The sequence below is a fragment of the Macaca fascicularis genome, chromosome 1 (genome assembly GCF_037993035.2).
Source record: "Macaca fascicularis isolate 582-1 chromosome 1, T2T-MFA8v1.1".
NCBI classification, from domain to species: domain Eukaryota; kingdom Metazoa; phylum Chordata; class Mammalia; order Primates; family Cercopithecidae; genus Macaca; species Macaca fascicularis.
In genome coordinates this window covers 142,726,540-142,748,562 of record NC_088375.1, presented here as the reverse complement: position 1 = coordinate 142,748,562, position 22,023 = coordinate 142,726,540, and the positions used below count along the sequence as shown (strand labels likewise).

General features: G+C 40.7%; 1 protein-coding gene across 8 annotated transcripts in view; it reads right to left on the bottom strand.

Annotated features, from left to right (window-relative positions):
* Positions 1–22,023, bottom strand: part of TGFBR3 (transforming growth factor beta receptor 3) — a 206,569-nt gene that overhangs the window by 5,161 nt on the left and 179,385 nt on the right. For all 8 annotated transcript variants that reach the window (XM_005542754.4, XM_005542755.4, XM_074001730.1 and 5 more), the window contains 2 exons: positions 13,208–13,249; positions 10,741–10,848 (listed from right to left, as the gene is read on the bottom strand). In XM_005542754.4, coding sequence (XP_005542811.3) covers positions 10,741–10,848; positions 13,208–13,249 — 150 coding nt within the window. The remainder of the gene's footprint in view (positions 1–10,740; positions 10,849–13,207; positions 13,250–22,023) is intronic.

Sequence of the window (22,023 nt, the reverse complement as noted above, 5' to 3'; positions counted from 1 at the left end):
TATCGATCTCCTGACCTCATGATCTGCCCACCTCAGCCTTCCAAAGTGCTGGGATTACAGGCGTGATTTCACCATGCCCAGCTGAAACACTGCTTTTGACTTTTTTGGAAACCTATGTTTTGGACGCTCCCCAGCATTGCCCTCTACTCTTTGTGTGTGTGTATAACTAAGGGTGGGGAAATTTGCCCCCATGGCAATAACTTTCTGCCAAAAATTCACTTTCCCCAGAGTAGAAGCTTTATTTCTAGAAGGGAATCAAATCTCTTAACTATCCTGATGTCAAAACAAAAACAAAAAACCTCCAGAGACCCAAACAACTCTAGATATGCTTTACGAATTCGACTCCCTTACAAACCACATGTTGGTCCATACCCAGCTAGATCCTCACATAATCAATTAGAAGGACTAAGGTGGCTATGCATGAACCACATTTTAAACTTACATTTTCCTATTTAAATAAGGATACATCTGAAAAGCAGGAGGCAACTCCATCTTTTTCTTCTTTGGCTCACCTGGACTTTGTCTGCTCAGCCCAATAGCAGGTAAAAAAGTAAGAAGGCCTTGCTTCATCGAGCAATAGGGAGCAAGTTTGCTCCTCCAGGAGTTGCCCTGTGCTTGATTATTCACATTCAGGAAAAGTGCCAGGACTATGCCCTGCCCAGGAAGCCTGAATATCTGCTTTCCGACGTCTATTTGCCAAATATAATTTGTTGCCATGTCAGTTTATTTTCATCAGTGCCTATTAAAGAGACCTTCAACTTCCCGAGCTTTGGAAACTCTTGTTCTGGTGATGCAAAACACTCCAGAACAAAACCCCAAACAAACAAAGACGCCTCTGCACTCGAGACTGCAGGATACATCTCACCAGCTGGATAAGTCAAGTTAACCCAATATTATATTGACTTTGATCCAATAACGGGCCAAGGTGAATCTGAGAATCTGCTGGGAAATATTGAAAGTCCCCTCTTCAGACCATCCCTTCCACTTCTGTGGCTATTTTCACATGTAAGATGCAAGGTTTCTCAATATAACCATGTTTTAAAAATAACTCTTACCGGCTGGGTGTGGTGGCTCACGCCTGTAATCCCAGCACTTTGGGAGGCCGAGGCGGGCGGATCATGAGGTCAGGAGATCGAGACCACAGTGAAACCCCGTCTCCACTAAATATACAAAAAATTAGCCAGGTGGGGTGGTGGGCACCTGTCGTCCCAGCTACTTGGGAGGCTGAGACAGGAAAATGGCGGGAACCCAGGAGGCGGAGCTTGCAGTGAGCCAAGATCACGCCACTGCACTCCAGCCTGGTGACAGAGTGAGACTCCATCTCAAAAAAACAAAACAAACAAACAAAAAACTCTTACCTTTTGACAGAATTAAGAAAAAGTTTTTTCACTGTCAAATGGAAGTGATGCTACAGAAAAATTCACCATGAGGAAGAAAGTTGAATGTGCAGGTGCTTCTACTTAATGGGCCAACAGAGACCCCCGGGTTTTCTGAGATGGGTCTTTTGGCTGTCTGCTCTCCACTGCAGTGGTCTCTGATTTTGTAGAGCACTAACTTTCTCTAAAACATCCCTTGGGTGACAAATATAACCAGGCTGCTCCTAAAGGAAATGGGCAGGGAGGACCTCGTGGCTAAGCAGACTAGGCCCAATTAACACATCTAAGAAAATCAAGGAGGGCGCCTTGCTCGTAAATAAATATCAAACTTGGCCAGCAGAGGAAATGTATTCAGTCTTCATGCTTTCCTCCTAAAATCTCAAACCACACTGAGGGAACAGAGATTTGAGAGGAGGGAGAGTGAGTAGGGGAGAGAGGAATTTGGTGTCTGACATACTCTCAAGGAGGAGGGTACACTAAGGATAAGGATACTAAGCATTAATTCCACTCATCTCACAGTTAGCTATGGCTGGGCCTAGATACTGCCAGAGATGCCTTAAGAAATAGAAAAAGCCAGGTGCGGTCACTTACAGTGCCAGCTACTCAGGAGGCTGAAGGGGGAGGATCTCCTGAGGCCAGGAGTTAGAGACTGCAGTGAGCTATGATCTCACCTGTGAAGAGCCTCTGCACTCCAACCTAGGCAACATAGAGAGACCTGTCTCTACAGGGGAAAAAAAGAAAAATAGAAAAATAGAAGCAGAAAAAAAAAAAAAAAAAAAAAAACCCACACCAAAAAAAAAAAAAAAAACATTTCTTAATGGAGAATGTTTTATTTCTTTAGCATGGCATGGAGTTGTCCAGATCTGACTTCCTGCTACCTCTTTGGCATCTATATTACAACTGGATTCTTATTTCTAAGTCTTTCACCATGGCAGGTCCTGGGGAAGAAACTATTCAGGAAAGATGTGAATAGCACTGGAGGACTCTGTGGGGAAACAACAGAAGAGTTAAAAAGAAAGGTGAGGCGAAGCTTGGTATTTAGGGCAAAGGAGACTATTGCAAACACTGTCCATGAGGATTATTACAAAGAGGAGCAGACAGCTGTTCTTTATCTCCCTGGAGGGCAGAACATGAGGAAATGAGTTTAAATGGCAGGAATAGGGATTTAGGTCAGAAAAGAACTTGCTGATTATGAGGATTGGTTAGTTATAGAGGGAATTTATAGAATCTCCTTCTCAGGAGATATTTAAGCATAGGATTGAAAACCATATACCTGGGAGTACTTTAGATTTAATATTCCTTGATGCTAGAAAGAAAACAAAGATATTTTCTTCTAGGTCTATGTGTTGCATGCAATTTTGTATTAATTAATGTCTCAGTTTCTTGATATCCTAACTGTAATTAATTCACAAGCTCACTCTTTAAGCAGAGTGAATGATACTACCTTTAATTTAGAGAAGTCTTCAATCACTTTTTATCATTTTCAAATTTCATTCCTCCCCAGTCTCCAAGCGAAAGACTCTTCTTTTGCAGCAAAATTCTCCAGGAGGGGTGAGTTAGATGTTGTTAGAAGTCACGGGGAAAAGACTATATCAAGAATTAAAGTTTTTCACAGTGTCCTGCCTACTACTTTCTTTCTATATTCCTGCAGTGTGGCCAACCTGTTTGTACACAGACTTTGGTTTTCTGTGGTATCTTCCTTGCCTCTGTGGCCCCCGAATAGGATGCAAAGTCTGATAATAACTAAGAAGAAGAAGAAAAGCCAGGTGGAGGAGGAAGGCTGTCCCCCATAGCTATCACTACAACCCGAGTCAGAAACTGGACTTGAAGCTGTGGTTTGTTCAATGGCTAGACTTGCTACCTCAGCAGGTGTGTTAGTTGTGTTTCCCTTTAGTCAACAAAGAGATAATCGCTACTTCACAGGGTTATCAGGGTGAGCGTACTTAAAACAAGAAATGCGCAATAAAAGCTTTTTCAACTTTAAGGCTGCTCTGATGTGTAAGCAGAAAAAAAAATCTAAGAGTGGAAGGAACACTGTTTCACACAGCATAATAAAATGCTGAGGTTTTGAATTAGGTGTGCCCGTCCCAACTCATCGGGCAGTTTTCAACAGCCCTCCACAGAACACACCATGTGTTCTTAAAGCAAAAGTCAAGCGCATACCCAAAAGTCCACCCGAGTCAGGTAAGAGGTTTTCTTTAGGAGCAGCTCTAGAGGTGCCAATGTGTTCAGAGGCCTGCGGTTTCTCCAGGTTCCCAAGCGTAGCCCGATGAAAAGAGAAACAGCAAGAAGATAGGCTAAGGTGTGATAAGGTAGGAGGCAAGAGACCAAGTCCCAGGGATCAGACAGATGCAGCTGGAACAGATGGAAATCCCAATGTGACTATGAAGAAGGCAGGCTCCACTCTCTTTTCACTCAAATGCTCATATCATTATTTTATAAAACCATTAAACACAGAGGTTAAGATGAATGCCTTCTGCTTTCCTAGTGTCTGTTTGTGTGTCTTTTTCTCTCAAAAAACAAAGTACCTCCCAGAGCATCTGGCCATTCATACCTTTCCCCCTTCTTCACACCCTCCCCTCAGTTTCCATGAGAGGTTAATAGAAAACTTAATTCTTCAGCTTAGAAACACTTCTTCCTTCTCCAGTGAGACTTCCCTTGTCAGTTCTCCATTTTTCTGACAGAGTTCATCAGGTCATTGCTTTCCTAAAGGTTGGCATGTGTGCCTGTAGCTGGGTTTCTGCTCGAGCCAATCTGCTTATAATCAGTCTGTTTGGTTATTCTTTTCCTCTGAATATATGGGAACTCCACGACAGCAAGGACTTTGTGTTGCTCATGGCTATTTTACCAGTGCCTAGAATAGTGTTGGCATTTAACAACAGCTTAAAAAATCCATTGAATAAGTGAGTGAAAGAACGAATAAATGAGTGAACAAACCAAAAAAATTTAGCTGATACTAAACAGAGGCAAAAAGAAAAACTAAAATACTTGCTAATTAATGTTTATTATCTAATAAGCAGAAGGAAGATAAAAAGATTATGGCTACATGACCTTTGAATTTGTAATAACACAATAGCAAGAGACAAGAAGAGTGAACTCTGAATCAAGAAAGCAAGGTTCCAGTCCTGACTGCTGTGCCTGTGTAACTTTGAGCTGGTCACATCAGTTCTCTGGGCTCAATTTTCTCGCTATATAAAAAGGAAATGTTGATGCAGACTAATAATTTTCCAAGGACTCCCTTTACGAAACTGATTTAAAACAAAAAACAAACAAACAAACAAAAAGCAAGGGTACGACTTTGCATAGAGATAGTGCATTTAAAGTCACTGACTTGCATTCCTTTCCCAAATCTTACCACAATGACAGTAAATGGATTTTTAAAGGCATAAACACATGAGAACAAAGATAACAAAAGTAAAGATAACAACAATAAAATATTGGAAGCTGGTGAGGAAATGAGTGAGTGGCAACTGACTTGGCAGACTCAAGAGAGCTGAAACCTAAGCCAACAGTGGGAAAAACTGAGAAACAACCAATTTATGTCACCGAACCCTTAAAAAACTAAGGGAATGGTGGCATTAGGCACCTCTGGAAACCTCTCTTGAATATATGGCTATAAGCAAGAGGGGTTGGCTGAACTACATGAGAAGCAGAATAGTTTTCTGCATTTCCTCCCTCACTCCACTGCGCTGAGATCTGCCCTTCCTAATCCAGGAAGAAGAGGGGAAGTTTACTCTATTAAGAGGAGGAAACTGAAGGTTCCAGGAATGATCAACACCAGGCACATTTGAGGGCAACAGTAACACATTCAAAAGGGGGGGACTCAGCAAATATATGTTAATACATATTTTGGCTCACCTGGGATTCTTTTGCTCAGCCTAAAAAGAGATAAAGCAAGATGGCCTTGCCTCATCTAGCAACAGTGAAACTCTGAATCAAGAAAGTAGGGTTCCTGTCCTGACTGTAACTATGTAACAAATTTGTCTCCTGTAGAAGTTGCCATGTGCTTGATTATTTGCATTTGGGAAAAGTGCCAGGACTATACCCTGGGCAGGAAGTCTGGATATTTGCTTTCTGGTGTCTATTTGCCAAATATAATTTGTTGCCATGTCAGTCTATTTTAATCAATGCCCATTATAAAGGTCTTTCAACAGCCAGTCCTATACCTTTCAAGTAGGAAACAGAAAAACATATTTTATGGAAGCCTGATGAGCTAAAGAGGAAAGATCTGATGATGAGATATCAGGGGTTCATCAATAACATGGCCCAGTCAGATCACCCTAAGGAAGTTCACAATCAATACGTCGCACCCACAGTTTAGCATTTCCTTATTCTTAAATAATCCTATATTAATATTCTCAGATGATACTGTACCCATGAAACAAGAATAGAACCTTTTTTTTTTTAAGGAAAAGAAATTCATAGGAAAAAAGTTATTGGAATTAAAAAATTTGAAGCCAGTATTAAAAACTCAGTAGATAACTGAAAGATAAAGATGAGAAAAACTCCCAGAAAATAAAGAAAGTAGAAAGATGGAAAACAGGGAAGAAAGGAAAATTAAAGGACAAGAGGTTCAACTTTCAAATAAATAAAATGATTTCTAAAATGAGAGAAAACAGAAAAAAGGGGGTGAGAAAAAAAATAAATCATTTTAAAAACTCTTAGCACCGAAAGACAGGAGTTTCTAAACTGAAAGGGCCCAATTATTGACCAGCACAACGTATGAAGATACATCTAACTCAAGAGATATCACTGTAAAATTTCTTCCAGAAAGAAAAACAGGTCATATGCAAAAGGGATCAGGAGTCTGCACAGCTCTGAACTTCTCAACAGCAATCCTCAGAGCTAGAAGACAATGAGGAGGGCTTTCAAAAGTCCAAAGGAAAAACTGTCTATAATCTAACATTCTATACCCTGCCAAACTATCTACCAGGTGTTTCTGTTAAACGAGGATATTTTCAGACATGCAAGGTGTGAAAAACATTTGCCTCCTATGTACACTTTAAACCAGGAACAAGAAAGGCAGGAGATACATGACACAGGACATCCACAACTCAAAAGAGAAGCGAACGGAATGCACAGAATGGTAGTGAAGAAGATCATAGGAAGACAGCAGCGTCCAGAAATGGAGGGAACTGGTTCAGATAGGAGCAAGTCAGAGGCTCCAGGAAAGAGCTGAAGAAAAGGAATCAGTAGAACATTCCATATGTCTCAATGTATTAAAAGGAGATTGAGACAGCTGGCAGGGTCAGCAGAAGAAATAATGATAAATATACAGAAAATTAAGCTAATGACTGAGGCAGGAGAATGGCGTGAACCTGGGAGGCGGAGCTTGCAGTGAGCCAAGATTGCGCCACTGCACTCCAGCCTGGGTGACAGAGTAAGACTCCATCTCAAAAAAAAAAAAAAAGAAAAGAAAAGAAAATTAAGCTAATGGGGTAGGGTGGGGAAAGATAATAATTCTAGGGAAAATTAAAAGTCATGCAGGATATCATACATGAGTTAACTGTGATTAGCATTTAGGTAGTCATAATAATGTAAACAGTAAATGCTGATCTAACCAAAATGTCAGCATATTTCTATTAAGAGGATGGCGGGGGAAGGGGACATTTTCCATAACAGGGGGTCTACAAAAAAGGTCTAAACCTGCAAAGTCAAAAAGCAGCAATATACTCGTGGTATTTAGAAGTATGGATTAACATCCAAAAGGATGAGCTAAGTGTCAAAAAGAATGCTCTGGGGAGTGAGTTAAGAAGGTGGGGCAGTAGGGGTTTGATTTTTTTCATAACAAGTCTTGTAGGATTATTTCAACCTTTAAGCTACTTGCATGTACTACTTTAATAAAGCTAAAATGTTTTACTAGAAAATAAAAATAAAAGCATTTGTTCCTCCCTTCAAGAAAAAACCAGATATGATTTTACATGTGATTTTAGGGACTTCATGGACTAGAACTTAGGGATCCCTGAACTAGGTAGGGTCCCTAGGAGCATGAAGATTCTATGGTTCCAGCACCATTTCAGCCCCCAAGCACCCCTCCTCTCTACAGCATCTTAGGAGAGAGTGTAAGTTTTAGGAATGGAGTTTTCCAAACAGAATTAATCCAGCCTCAAGGGAATATCTCTTATTGTGCCCAGAGTTGTCCTATGATAAAGCGGGAACCCCGTCTTTGTAGGCTAACACACATTCCAGGTATGTAAGTAGATATCCACAATCCAAATTTGTGACTTGGTTTTGTGCTCTGTGCTGCACATGGAATGGAAAGCGTAAACAAAGGGAAAGTCATTCAAATTAAGGATTGTTTTTCACACAGAGGCAGATGCTATCTGAACCCCCAAATACAGCATATACGATCTGTGAGTTCCACAGCTTCAATTATTGTTGAAATTGAATGGACTGAGGTAGTATTTGTATCGTAGCTCTCCCCATTGCCCACTGCATTATAATCTTCCTTATTAATCTAAATTGCTGCTAGCTGACCCAGGTAAGAAACTGAAGGGGTTCCAGAAAAGAACTATCATGTGGTACTGAAGTGAGTCTTCTTCATGCTTGTGTGATGCTCGTATTCCTCAAGAGCAATCTATAAAATGAACCAGAGGCTACAGTTTTTAATAAAAAGTAATTTTGAAGCTGTCTCATAAGTCATGTGAAAGGATTTTAAGCCCAAATGACAGTGTCTATAAACCTTTTACCTTCTGAATCAGTGTAATTCATTTTGCTGGAAAGCATCACAGGAGGGAGGTCTTTGGTTTCATTTTTCTTAAATTTACTTACAAACCTATTTCTACATGAACAGTACTTTAAAGGCCCTCCTGAAGTCTCTGGCTTAGGGGAAAAAGGATCAGTAACAGCAGACTTCCAAATTCAATAAGCATGAATACATGCCATACAACCAAGCTTTGCTTTTTGTCAGGTTTGTGTGCTTGCCTGTGGGTAACAGTCTGGATTACTGGGGGGATTTCAGTGGGGTGTGTTCCAGTAGTGAGTGTCATTTGGTTGCCCTATATTCTGCCTGGACCTGGCTTCCTGGCCCAAGATTAGCTTTGAGAGTGCAGCTGTGTGACCAAGGCCAGTCAGTGGCTGAGCAGGCACATGGTAAACATCTGTGGGTGACCCAGTCTTTTTGGAGTACTTTCAAACTCATTCCCAACAGACAACATATGCTGCCGACTGCCCTAGCACCTCTCAGCCAGGCAGGAGGTTGGAAAAGTTGCAAAGAACTGTTAGCTTGAGATCTGAACATGTCAGTATTCCTGTGACAAAATTCTTACTCTAAAGTGCTGCTCTGCTAAATTCTATCTTTCTGGTCTGTTTATAAACTGTTCATGAGGAAGAATGCTCCTAAACTGATTCACAGATGGTTATATAATACTCAGAATAATGACACTGGAGTCTTATTTATTTTGAGACAACTTCTCTTTCTGTTGCTCAGGCTGGAGTGCAGTGGTGCCATCACAGCTCACTTCAGCCTCAACCTCAAGTGATCCTCCCACCTCAGGCAGCTGGGACAAGAGATGCACATTACCATGCCATGCTAGTTTTTGTGTGTTTTTGTAGAGACAGGGTTTCACTATGTTGCCCAGGCTGGTCTTGAACTCCTGGGCTCATGCGATCCTCCCGTCCCGGCCTCCCAAAATGCTAGGATTATGAGGAGTCATTTTTTAATCTTTCACATAAACATACTTCACTCAAAGTATCCTGACTAGAAACAAGCATTTGAGGACTCAAAGCCCCTCTATTAGAAAGTCTTCTACGTTTTTGCCAAGATGTTGACTTTTGGGTGAATGTCCCATGCTAGGCATGATGAGTCCATTCCTCTCCTTCTGGCATAATCTAAAATACCTCAGTCAGGACATGTGGTATTTAAAGTGAAAATTCTGATGAAAAAGAATCTGACACTTTTAACTACCCGAGGATCACTGTGTCATGCTTTTATTCTCAACAACTTGAGGTTTTGTCTAGCAATCAACAGGGTAAAGATATGACTCTTCAAAATATCTTTCGGTAGGTACTTCCTTCCCCTTTAAATCAGCCATCCTTTCAGCTTGGCCCAAGGGGAAGCCAAAGATCATGGCATTCATTGGTTTAATGGACAATTAATGAAATTCTTTTTTTTTTTTTTTTTTTTTTGAGATGGAGTCTCGCTGTGTCTCCCAGGCTGGAGTGCAGTGGCATGATCTCGGCTCACTGCAAGCTCCGCCTCCCGGGTTCACGCCATTCTCCCGCCTCGGCCTCCCAAGTAGCTGAGACTACAGGCGCCCGCCACCACGCCCGGCTAGTTTTTTGTATTTTTAGTAGAGACGGGGTTTCACCATGTTAGCCAGGATAGTCTCGATCTCCTGACCTCGTGATCCACCCGCCTCGGCCTCCCAAAGTGCTGGGATTACAGGCTTGAGCCACCGCGCCCGGCCCAATTAATGAAATTCTAAACAGAGAAGCTGGGCCTGCCACTTGCCTCTGATGGATCAATCTAGCACAGTTTACCTAGGTTCACAGTGTAAAACCACAAGGATCCAAGAACAAACAAGAACAAGACCAACTAGTTCTCTAGAGTGCCTCAAAATGCATGTCACTCCTTCCCATAGTTGTAAAGAAACTAAGAAAGAAGCAATAGCAGGGCAATCCTTTTGCTCTTTCTCCATGGCACTGAAGACTCCCTTTGCTGGCCTGCTTTCTGTATTGGGGTCAGAAGAGGTTCTCTCATCAGGCCACTCTGTTTCAAACTTGGGACTGGTAGGGAGGGGCACATCTGAATTTTGAAGATTGAGGGATAATAGCTTGAAGATGAAGTGCTCTGTTTCATCACTTTTATTTTTTCAGTTCATGGAAATCTATTTAGAAAATTTAACTTTAAGAAAAACATGACAATTTAATGTTTTATCAAAGAAGACACAGCATGGGTTAAAAAAAGGTTGAGAAAATCTGGTTTAAGTCATTGACTAAGGACTCTGATGGACAGTGCTCAATACCTTCGCAGGTGTGGTAATAAAATCTTGGCTTTCTTTTTCACCTCCTCTAATTTATATGCCTATCCTTAAATCTTTGGTTTTGACAGAATGGTTTGTATTTCTGTACATTGTCTGCATTAACTTTAAACTCTTAACAACCAAGCAGCTTTATTAGCAGCTAAATTTCACCAACATCACAATTGCAATTAGCACAAACAGTTTAAACATTCCTTTTCTTTCCACTGTTTATGGCAAATTATACTTTTGTAAAACCCAATTTAGGCCAAATATGTAAATGTAAAAATAGTAGGAATGAACTTTCTCTTTCATTCGTGATTTCGTCCAACAAAACACTGAGTGTCTACTGTGTGGCAAGAACACAAGCTGTTCACCAACTCATAGTCAACAGTCACACTAACCTGTGTGAGAATAGATGTACCACAAGGCCCCTGTCAGGAGTGCTCCGATCACAAAGGCTGCAAACGCAATGCCCATCACGGTTAGGGTGTCCAGACCATGGAAAATTGCTATAAAGGAGAGAAACCGATACACACAACTTTTCGGTTAGTCTGCATCATACATTGCAATTTTATATTTGTTTCACAAGCACTGTCATAAAGGTTGAGCACTAATAAAATCTGAGAATGCAATGAAGATTCCAATAAAATACACTGTATTTTGTAACTTGCCATTTTTTTTTTCAAAGGAGAAATAAAACGATCAGGTTTTCAAGGTATTCTCAGTTTGCAATTTATTTTGATCAACAAACTAACGAAAAAATCAGATTTGCAAACTCTGTAAAATCTTAAGTCTGTCATCTCATTGTCTCACTCTGAGGACCTACTATTTGAATGGAGGGTGGCTTGAAAATTCAGTTAAGATGCTTTGGAAAATAAAGTGAACTTCCATGATCAAAATCTGCCTTATTGCTGCTTATTCACTGAACACCTCCAAAAATGACACACTGCACAGAAAACACACACCTTAGAATACTTTATACACACATTTTAGTGAACATTTACAAGTATGGAAGATAACAGAAAGAAAGGAGAATATAGAGTAAAAATAAACTATTCCTGTGGATTATAACATTTCACCGATCTCATATTAAACTCTTAATCTTAACAGCTTCATATTGTGTCATTTAAAACAACGTACTTTTTAACACTTTTCCAACCGTGATCTTTCTATGAGGGGAACGGAAATACCTCCCAGTGGGGAGTGATGTCAGTTTTATGATCAGCAAAACATATAAATAGAACCAATTGTTTCTCCATTTGGCAAAGGTTTTTATATTTGAAATTAATTCCAGGCCCCAGAAATAGAACATTTCCTTTCATTTAAGAGAACTACCTTCTTTGAGTCACTTATAAAAAGTTAAAATTGGTTTCCAAGGGAGAGGAGTTTTTGGTAGAATACAATTTCTAAGGTCTCTGGGTTTTGAATGTAAGTGGGAAATACAGGATCTCCCCACCATTATCATACTATTTCTACTTTCTGCTCCAGTCAGAAGCAACTCCGGTGATCTCTATATAAATTAAATCCCTTTGCCTTTCAACTCACTGCAGTGTAAAGAAAGCTATTTTTTTACATGGAAGATTGCCATACACTCCTGTGACCTTTGAGCAGCCCAGCACTCCAAAGGCTCGGGGAAAGTATGCCATGGTAGAACAAGTCTGGAAGGATCCAAACTCCCAAGTTCTGGTCCCCACTCTTTTAGACCTGTACTCTTTGGTGTGTTCATTTAACTTCTGAAAAATGCAGATAGCTTCAGTCACCTGCTGAAGTCAGAGGGTCAACACCTGAGTGTGTAAAACGGATGAAGATCTACTAGATGGAGGAAGAGGTGGGAAGAACTCCCTGGAGGTGAGGTTGAACCAAGCCTTCAGCCTATTTAATCTAGTCCTTACAACTGATATTAGAAGATGATTTGCCTTTTCATACCCACAGATGCAAAAACTGAGCATGATTACAAGTTTTCAGTGAAACTATTCTAAATTTCCAAAGATGGATATGTGTCCATATGTGCCTCTCTTCGAGTTCATATTGTTCCATAATTAAAAAGTAATAATAATAATCCACTTAAGATAACGGTTTATGAAGCGCTTTGTGAAAGGAACTTTCCAGACTGATTGTTACATGTAGTGAAGAGTCAGCCATGGAGACTAATCCTGGGAGTCTTAGGAAAGGAAAAAAAGCACAGATTCACAAATTCTCCTCAGGAGACAACATTATCTAGAAGAGCTGTGGGTGGACAGCTGGGAAGTCCAGGTTCAAGTCCTGCCTCAATGCCAATGAGGCAGGAATATTTCTGGGTCAGCATTTTCTTCTGCATAAAACAATGAAACTGGCCTAGACAATTTCCAAGTCCTCATTCTGTAGCAATTGGTGTTGCTTTCTCTTTCATTCGTACATGCTCTTCCTGGTGCCCCCAGCCCTTGCACTACGGATTGTCTTGAAAGTATAGCAATGAGTTCCCTTAGCATTACTTCTCCGAGCAGATAAACATTGTTGATAAGACTTAAAGCAAACCACTTCCATGGCTGTATGTGAATACTTTCAGGTCAGAACAGACATAAGCATGCAAGTCATTAACTTATCTCTCTAAATAAGTTACTACCTTCCCACTCAAGCCATACATGCCAATGGATCAACAAATTAATATTTTAAAGTGGTAAAGGTGGAAAGGGAAAACGAAAGCAGGGATAAACAAAGGACAGAGGAAAGGAAAAAATATGAGCAAAAAGGGGAAAGGGGAAGGGAGAAGGGAGAATGAGAGCAGAAGTCTCCTTATCAAAACACAAAGTTTGGCAAATGTTCACTAACCAACTCATTCTTAGGAAAGCCCAGGAGGTTTTATTTCGAAATAGTTGCATAAAGACTTACGTGGAGAAATTGGATTTGGTTCCTTCACGCTTGGACGTTTTTCTGAAACAAAAACACAAATCAAATGTATTCTATGGAGAACCAAAATTTAAGCAAAGGGTCATCAAAGTCTCAGCAGAAACTGACACTTTTCCATTTGTTAATAAATACTTTGAGAAAGCTCGGTCAATGATCCTCTTTAGATATCAAAACTATAATGAGTTACCCAGAAATTTTAAGCATTGTACTTTGTCAACATCAATTGTATAGGCTCTCCAATTTGAAGAAAATTTGAAGGCAAACACCTAAACTTAGGGAATTTGGGTCTGACAATTTGTGTATGCGTGTCTGTGTATATCTTTTTATTTACTTACGAAAAAATCCAATACCTTTAAATACCATGCCTTTCCAGTGTAGTCTATAATATTATTCTGCTTTCAAAATACATTTATATATATTTTTTTGAGGGTCTCACTTTGTTGCTCAGGCTGGAGGGCAGTGGCGCCCTCAGCTCAGTGCAGCCTCTGCCTCCCAGGCAATCCTTCCACTTTAGCCTCCCAAGTAGCTGGAAGTACAAGCGTGTGCCACCACACCAGCTAATTTTTATATTTCTTGTAAAGACAGGATTTCACCACGTTGCCCTGGCTGGTCTCTAACTCCTGGGATCAAGCAATCCACCTGCCTCGACCCCCAAAGGCCGAGGGATTATAGGCGTGAGCCACTGTGCTCAGCTTTCAAAATATTCTTTTAATTTAATATACACATTTTGTAAAAGTACTTTGTTCTTCTATTCTTAATGCTATTATCCTATAGTTTAACTCCCCTTCATTGCTCATCAGGATTATCACAGAGGCCCCCTTGTCTCCACCACTACCCTCCCCCCAATTATTTCCTCCTCCACATTTGCCACCAGAGTGAATATTCCAGAGCCCAGAGCTGATCATGTTATAACCCTGACTAAATCCCTTGATAACTCTCCTTCCTTTATAGGGAAAAAAAATCCAAACTCTTTAACATGGCACACAAAGTTCTCCCTTCCTTCTCTATCCTCTCTCTCCAGCCTCCTTTCCTGATAGAGTCCTTCACCCATGGTGGGCTTCCCATACTTAGTAATTTAAGCTCCCCAAATTCTCTATGCTGCTCCGTGTCATCATGCTTTGCAAGTTATCCTGAGATACCCTCCTCCCCAGATCTGCTTTGTTGGCATTTTCTCTGGGGGACCTTTGCTGAGTCTCCCACTGCTCCATCTCCATCCCAGCAGAGCTAGTCTCTCTCACCCTTGCTCATTCCATCCCTCCTCTGTTACACTTGGGCCACAATAACTCCTAGGTTTTTTTTCTCTCTCTTTCCCTTGCTCTCTCTCTTTTTTTTTTTTTTTTTTTTGCTGTGAGGGCAAGGTCTGGTTCCCAGTCATCTGTATATCCCCAAGGGCTCAGACTGGCATAGAATAGGTCTTCCAGAAATGTTTGGTGAAGGATGATTAAAATGTGAATGTACTTTTTGCAAATGGAGGTCACAGAGGAAACCAGCAATCAGACTATGAAGATGTTCACATGCGGTTCGCACCAGTGCCATGAGGAAGGCAGAAAAAAATTTTGTATCACTGTTTTGGAAATAAGCAGCCTGAGACTCTGATATCGTGTGACTAGAGCCCAAGGTCACAGCTGGAAAGCATCAGGGCAGAAGTTGAATCAGAATTCCAGAGTTCTGCCTAGCAGGCTAAATGACTGGTGAGCCTAGCTCTGTCCCTAGCTGGGGAAGCACTGATGAAGCAACTATTTGTGCACAGTTACTCATTATCTTCAGCAGTGAGGCTGAGACCAGCAGTTGGGATATTATGGTCCACCACCTATTTTTGTATGGCCTGTGAGCTAAGAACAGATTTTGTATTTTGAAATGATTTTTTAAAAATCAAAAAAGGTTATTTCATGACATGTGAAAATTATATGAAATTCAAATTGACTCCATAAATGAAGCTATACCTGGACACAGCTATGCTCATTTACATACTGTCTATGGCTGCTTTCATGCTGTAACAGCAGCGTTGAGTCATTGAGACAGGGATTGCATGAGCCACAAATAAAAAATAATCACTAACTGGTCCCTTACAGAAAAAGTGTGCTGAGTCCTGCTACAGACCTTGACTTTACTCTTTGGAGTTTAAAAGTGATACATGCTTAGCACCTCTCTTTTCATCTCCATTTTCATTCACTACAGAAGGAACACACACCTTGTGTCTGAATTCACAGTGAAGCAAAAAGAACTTGGGAAAATTTGACCCAAACAAGCAGCATCTGAATTGATGTCTACAAAAATAAAGAAGCTAGACAGGGGAAAAGAAAACAGAACTGTAAATTCTCAGGATTAACCATCTCCGATGGGTGGGTCAACATTCTGGCCACATGAGTTATCAATGTCTGGCTCTAGGGGAAGGAAGGCTACCGGATGAATCAGAGCCACCACAATGGAATGGTGCCCCCTGGAGTTGTGCAACATAGTGGCCCTCGAATGAGGATAGATGCAAAAGTTATACTTAAATACAATTACTAAGAAAATAAAAATGATTGTATGTTTTTAAGAAAATCTAATTCAGTATGCAGAACACACACTAATTATGCTAACTACAGAAGGCACTACCCCGGGAGCTGGGTCCCATCAGCCTCATTGGCACCAATAAGAATAATGATGCCTTACATTTGTACATCTGTATGGTGTTTTGCAATAGACAAAAAGCCTTCGGCCTTCACTTACATTGTCTCATTTTAAACTCCCAAGAACTCTATGAAGGAAGGGTATCTAGCCACAAACTTCTACTTTCAAGAAGTAGTATTTGATTCCCTGAACTAAGTCCAAAGGCATTTAAAGGTTGCTACAGTATGCATCATGTAAGAAATATACACACTTCTGGGAATAATTCCATCCAATCAACCACCCATGGTTAAACTTTCTCACTCAGAATCCCCAAGCGGTTGAAAAATTATGACTCTCTCCTAAGGAGACCTCACATGTGAGAGTTTAGGTTTTATAGTAAGGCCTGTGTGATGGATGGCATTGTTTTAAAATTCTTAATGGATTTCTGTTATTATCTAATCCTTTACCCCCACCCCAAATAGGGGCCTTCTCACAGAGCTAAACAAAAACAGTTGTTGTTCATTTCCCCTGGGTGAAGTCCCTTCGTGATTTCTGTGCACAAACAGTAACAAGCACAGGCTGCAGAACTGAGGTTAAAGGACTCTCTCCTTGAACTTTTCTCTTCCTGAATCCCTAAGAACCCCCGAGTATAACTAAAATGGCTTGATCTCCACCGGAACCCTATCATCGAGTTGGCATGCTGAGAGGAAAAGAGTGGACGTAACAATATTTACTTTTGGTTTAAGGATAAGATTGTATGAAAGGAATCTTTGCTATTGCTGTAAAGAGAATTGTAACAATAAAGATTTCTTTACAGAAAGGACAAACTATAATCAACGTTCTGAATTAAATCTTTTCATATACTCTGAGCAAATTTTGGTCTCTAGAACCAAAATTCCCCTCCTCAGATTGTTCAGCATGGTTTTCATAAATGGGATATTTCTGAGGTTATGCATGAGTAACTGACCACAGTTTTTGGCCTTTAGTGTTCAATTTGGTACTAGGCACCACAGGATGGAGTGGGCCCACAGTGAAGCAAGGCATCCCACTGGTACCCACATCTATTGGCATTTGGCAAAGGGAAGAATAGGGAGAGGAAGATTCCTCCTGGAGACTCAGGAGGTCTTTGTACAGGCCCCATTTAAGATAGAGTTTTTACTAACTTGACGTCACAGTAACTGAACCCTTTCTCTGGATTCTTTCAATATTTATGATATTCATTGCAACTGCCTGTTCACTTATCTGTATCCTGCCACTAGACCAGCGTGTCTCACGTGGTGGGTGATTTTTATTCCAGGGGACATTTGGAAACGTCTAGAAACATTGTGAATGGTTACAACTGGGCTGGTGGTGGGAGGGTGTTGTTACTAGCATGCAGTGGGTAGAGACCAGGGATGCTGCTTAACATCCTGTAACACACAGGCAGCCCCCCAACTACAAAGGGTATTCCAGCCCAAACACTGACTGAACTGAGATTGAGAAACTTTGCACTAGGCTGTAAAGGCCTTAAAGACAAGACAATTTGTCCACTATATACCAGCCATATCTTAGGTACTCAATAAACTTAAAAAAAAAAAAAAATAACCACAAATATCATGTATATTTTACTCTTGGGTATTTCCCCAGCAATGCAACCTTCACACCATTTTCAGAGTAGCCTTTCTAAATGACCTAAGCATCAGTTTCCTGCTTGAGATCTTCTGACGGTTCTTAACTTAGAGGTACATACTGGAATATGTATGGATGAAATTAAATATCTGGGTTTCCTTCAAAACAATCCAGTGGATGACAGAAAGTGATAAAACAAGATTCACCATAAATTGGCAATTGTTGAGAGTTATTCTATTTTTGTATATATTTGAAATTTTTAAGATAAAAAGTTTTTAAAATGTAAAATACTGGCCGGGAGCGGTGGTTCACGCCTGTAATCCCAGCACTTCGGGAGGCCGACGCAGGTGGATCACCTGAGGTCAGGACTTCGAGACAAGCCTGGCCAACATGGTGAAACCCTGTATCTATTAAAAATACAAAAATTTGCTGGGCATGGTGGCAGGTGCCTATAATCCCAGCTACTTGGGAGGCTGAGGCAGGAGAATCACTTGGACCTGGGAGGTGGAGGTTGCAATGAGCCAAGATTGCGCCACTGCACTCTAGCCTGGGTGACAGAGTGAAACTCCGTCTCAAAAATAAATAAATAAATAATGTAAAATACAGGATGTTAAACAAAATCTCTATGATATCCCTCCTTCCCTTCTTGGATAGAGACTGCATGCCCTGGTCTGTCAATTAAGCATTTCTACCAGCTTTCCACTCAGTTTCCCCTTACCTCGACCTCAGCTTGAGGACAAAACCTGGCTGGTCCTTTAGAGTATCTTTATTCTGGAAAGATCAAATATGTTCCAAAAAGTAATGCCTCTCTTGGATCAACTTCCAACTGACATTCACAACTTTCCCTTCCCAAAAAACCTCTAGTTTGCTGAGAGGTTGAGAGGAAGGAGAGGATATTAACATTTACTGAGTATCCAAGATACGCAGGCATTTTTATTTTTTAAAGTTAGGTGGTTAAAATATGGAGAAAATTCAGTATCTCAAATATTTAACTTGCTAAGAATTAAATGCATCTATAGGTATATAAATCATGGCAAATTTTGGAATGATATTTTTTGCTCCTGACGTCCACATTCACACTCTTCTGTGTATGTGCACTGTTTCAGAGAAATGGTTACTCCTCCCTTTCACCATTTAAAAAAAATCATCACCAATGTGGTGTAATCATTTTTACTGTATAAGCCCAAGTGCTCTCAAATGCTGTACAGAGTGGTCACAGAATCCAAGGCATACAGCACTAATATGCCTATACTTCAAAATTTCAGAAAATAGGGTAGGACGGCACTCCCTCAACTATTTTAAATGTTTTGTCATAAACCATAATATGCATAAACTATTTATGTTTTCTGGGCTTTTTCTGTGAGTTACTATTGAAAATCATGGAACTTCTCCTGAACTTGAATACTCTGCTAAACAGGTTACACATTTCCCAACATCTTAACCCCTTGGGTGAACAGACATTTTTCCTAAAATCTTTCATCTTCCTTTTAGTTCATAATTATTAGGGTATTTGGGGTGTTACCTTGAATACTAATGTGATATGGTGTGAAAAGGGAGAAGTGGGCCGGGTGCAGTGGCTCACGCCTGTAATCCCAGCACTTTGGGAGGCTGAGGTGGGTGGAAAATCACCTGAGGTCAGGAGTTTGAGACCAGCCTGGGCAACATGGTGAAACCCAGTCTCTACTAAAAATGCAAAAATTAGCCAGGTATGGTGGTGGGAGCCTGTAATCCTAGCTACTAGGGAGGCTGAGGCAGAAGAAGCACTTGAATCCAGGAGATGGAGGTTGCAGTGAGCCGAGATCGTGCCACTGCACTCCAGTCTGGGTGACAGCATGAGACTTTGCCTCAAAAAAATAAATAAATAAATAAAATAAAATAAAAAAAAGAAAGCAAGAAAAGTGAGAAGTGGGGCAGGGAGAAGGGTGTGAAGACATAGATGCATATGATTCTAGTTTTCAGTAAAAACTAGAAACAACCTCCATCTGGAATAAGGCATAGGGTTTAAGAGCACAGGTTCTGGAATCACAGTGCCTGAATTTGAATCCCAGATCCACCATTTATATGCTGTGTGCCCTTGGCCAAGTTATCTCTATACAGAGGTGCTATGAGGATAAAATATAATAATCCACATAAAGCATTTAGCACAGAGCCTTGCACAAAGTAAATGCTCAACAAATGTTAGATCATCATCCTCATCTCCATCACTATCATCATCAGCTTTAAACTTTCATCTATTGTTAAAAATCTAAATAGTAAAAGAATGCTAACCCAACACTGATTCACAAAGGACTTAGAGATCAAAAGTGGCAAAGATGTGCTCAGGAAGGTTCCATTAAAAACAGTGGCCCACAGGAGGAATCCAGAAATATTTTTGTAGTCTTGATTGCCTACTTTCCTGTCCACAGAAGAAACACTGAAGTATGTCAATGCTATTGGCAGGGGTGGCCACAGAGCAGCTCTCTGCCTGGCTGTGAGGTTGCCAACCAGAGCCTTTATCTGCTGTCCCAGAAAATCCAAGTGGTGAAAAATAAGATGAACCAAACAAACGACCAGGGAGAGCTGGAGTTTTGGCATGGCCTTCAAAGAGCACCTATGTAGTAAAAGCACAGTGAAGCATCCCATTGGTTGGGAAATTTTTACCCAAAAAGTCATAGATTCTACAATAAAGGGACATAAAGCTGTCTGGCAGGAAGGACATTTGTGACCTGTTATTATTCAATTAAACCAATGCAATTAGACAAACGGTCACAGTCTCTTTTTTCTTTTTTTTTGAGACGGACTTTTGCTCTGTCCCCCAGGCTGAAGTACAGTGGTGCGATCTTGGCTTACTGCAACCTCTGCCTCCCAGGTTTAAGCAATTCTCATGCCTCAGCCTCCAGAGTAGCTGGGATTACAGGCGTGTGCCACCATGCCCGGCTAATTTTTTGTATTATTATTTTTTTTTTTAGTAGAGACAGGGTTTCACCATGTTGGCCATGGTGAACTCCTGACCTCGTGATCCACTCGCTTTGGCCTCCCAAAGTGCTGGGATTACAGGCGTGAGCCATTGCGCCCGGCCCACAGTCTCTTTTCAAATGACTATTCCAATTCACTTTGAGGCAGAAGGCACAGGCTCCAATGGTCTGCATTGAGGAGAAATGATTTAGAGTCAAAAGAAAATAAACATAAAAGGTGAGAGGAGTCACACAGAGCTGAAACCTGCCAGTACACTTACCCCAGTCAGTGCAAAGTTAGAAAGAGAATTTGCATACAGCCCCTGGGAAGCTGGCCTACAGTTTAACCTCCTCAATTTATTTAACAAACCTAAGTAATACACTTTCTTCACCCCCATGCTTCTCAACTGAAATCTAGTCTCAATTTGCAAATCTCATAAAATTGCTTTGATATTTGGCAAAACTTTCCTCTTGAACTATTATATAAGAAAACATTGAACTCTCAGTACAATTATACTAAGTTTAAATAAAAGTAATTACCTAATTTGCAACAGAAATTACTTAGAAAATACCACCAGGCTCAAAAGAAGAATAGATGAATTGCTGGAAGTTATACTGCTGCAATATTAATGCCTAATTATTGTCTGGCATGGGAAAAAGCAAGCTGCTGCCTTCAATTACTAGCAGAATTACCTCCCTCAAAATAGTTACAAGTAACAGATGGAATCCGAGGTAGCTGCTCTTATTGTTAAGTTGTCAGAGACGTTTGAACCAGAGTGACTCTACCTTGAATAGGGCTGGGTAAAATGAGGCCGAGGCCTACTGGGCTGCATTCCCAGGAGGTTAGGCATTCTCAGTCACAGGATGAGAGAGGAGGTCACAAGATACAGGTCATAAAGACTCTGCTGATAAAGCAGGATGCAGTAAAGAAGCTGGCCGAAACTGGCCAAAAACCCCCAAAACCAAGATGGCAATGACAGTGACCTCTGGTTGTCCTCACTGCTCATTATACACTAATTATAATACATTACCAAGCTAAAAGACACTCCCACCAGCACCATGACAGTTTACAAATGTCCTAGTAAAGCCTAGAGGTTACCCTATATGGTCTAAAAAGGGGAGGAACCCTAGTTCCAGGAATTGCCTGCCCCTTTCCAGGACAACTCATGAATTATCCACCCCTTGTTTAGCATACTATCAAGAAATAACCATAAAAATAGCAACCAGCAGTCTCTGGGGCTGCTTTGTCTATGGAGTAGCCATTCTTTTGTTTCTTTACGTCTCTAATAAACTTGCTTTCACTTTACTCTGTGGACTCATCCCCAAATTCTTTCTTGGGTGAAATCTAAGAACCCTCTGTTGGGGTCTGAATTGGGACCCCTTTCTGGTAAGGAAACCACTTCCATAGTACAAAACAGCCAGCTGCTTGCTGCCCAATTGTGATTACTCTGCAACACAATTTATTTCTCCTGAACCCAATAAAAAGGAACTATTTGGACCATCCATTTATATAAAGACTGGGTCTGTTATAACTTTCAAATGGTTGAAAACCAATCCATAAAAGTAAAAAAACAACAACAACAAAAATGTTGCCGAGAACATCTCATGTACATTTCACACCAACTTTAGGACAGCCAGGAAAATGAATTAAAGATTATTTTGCTT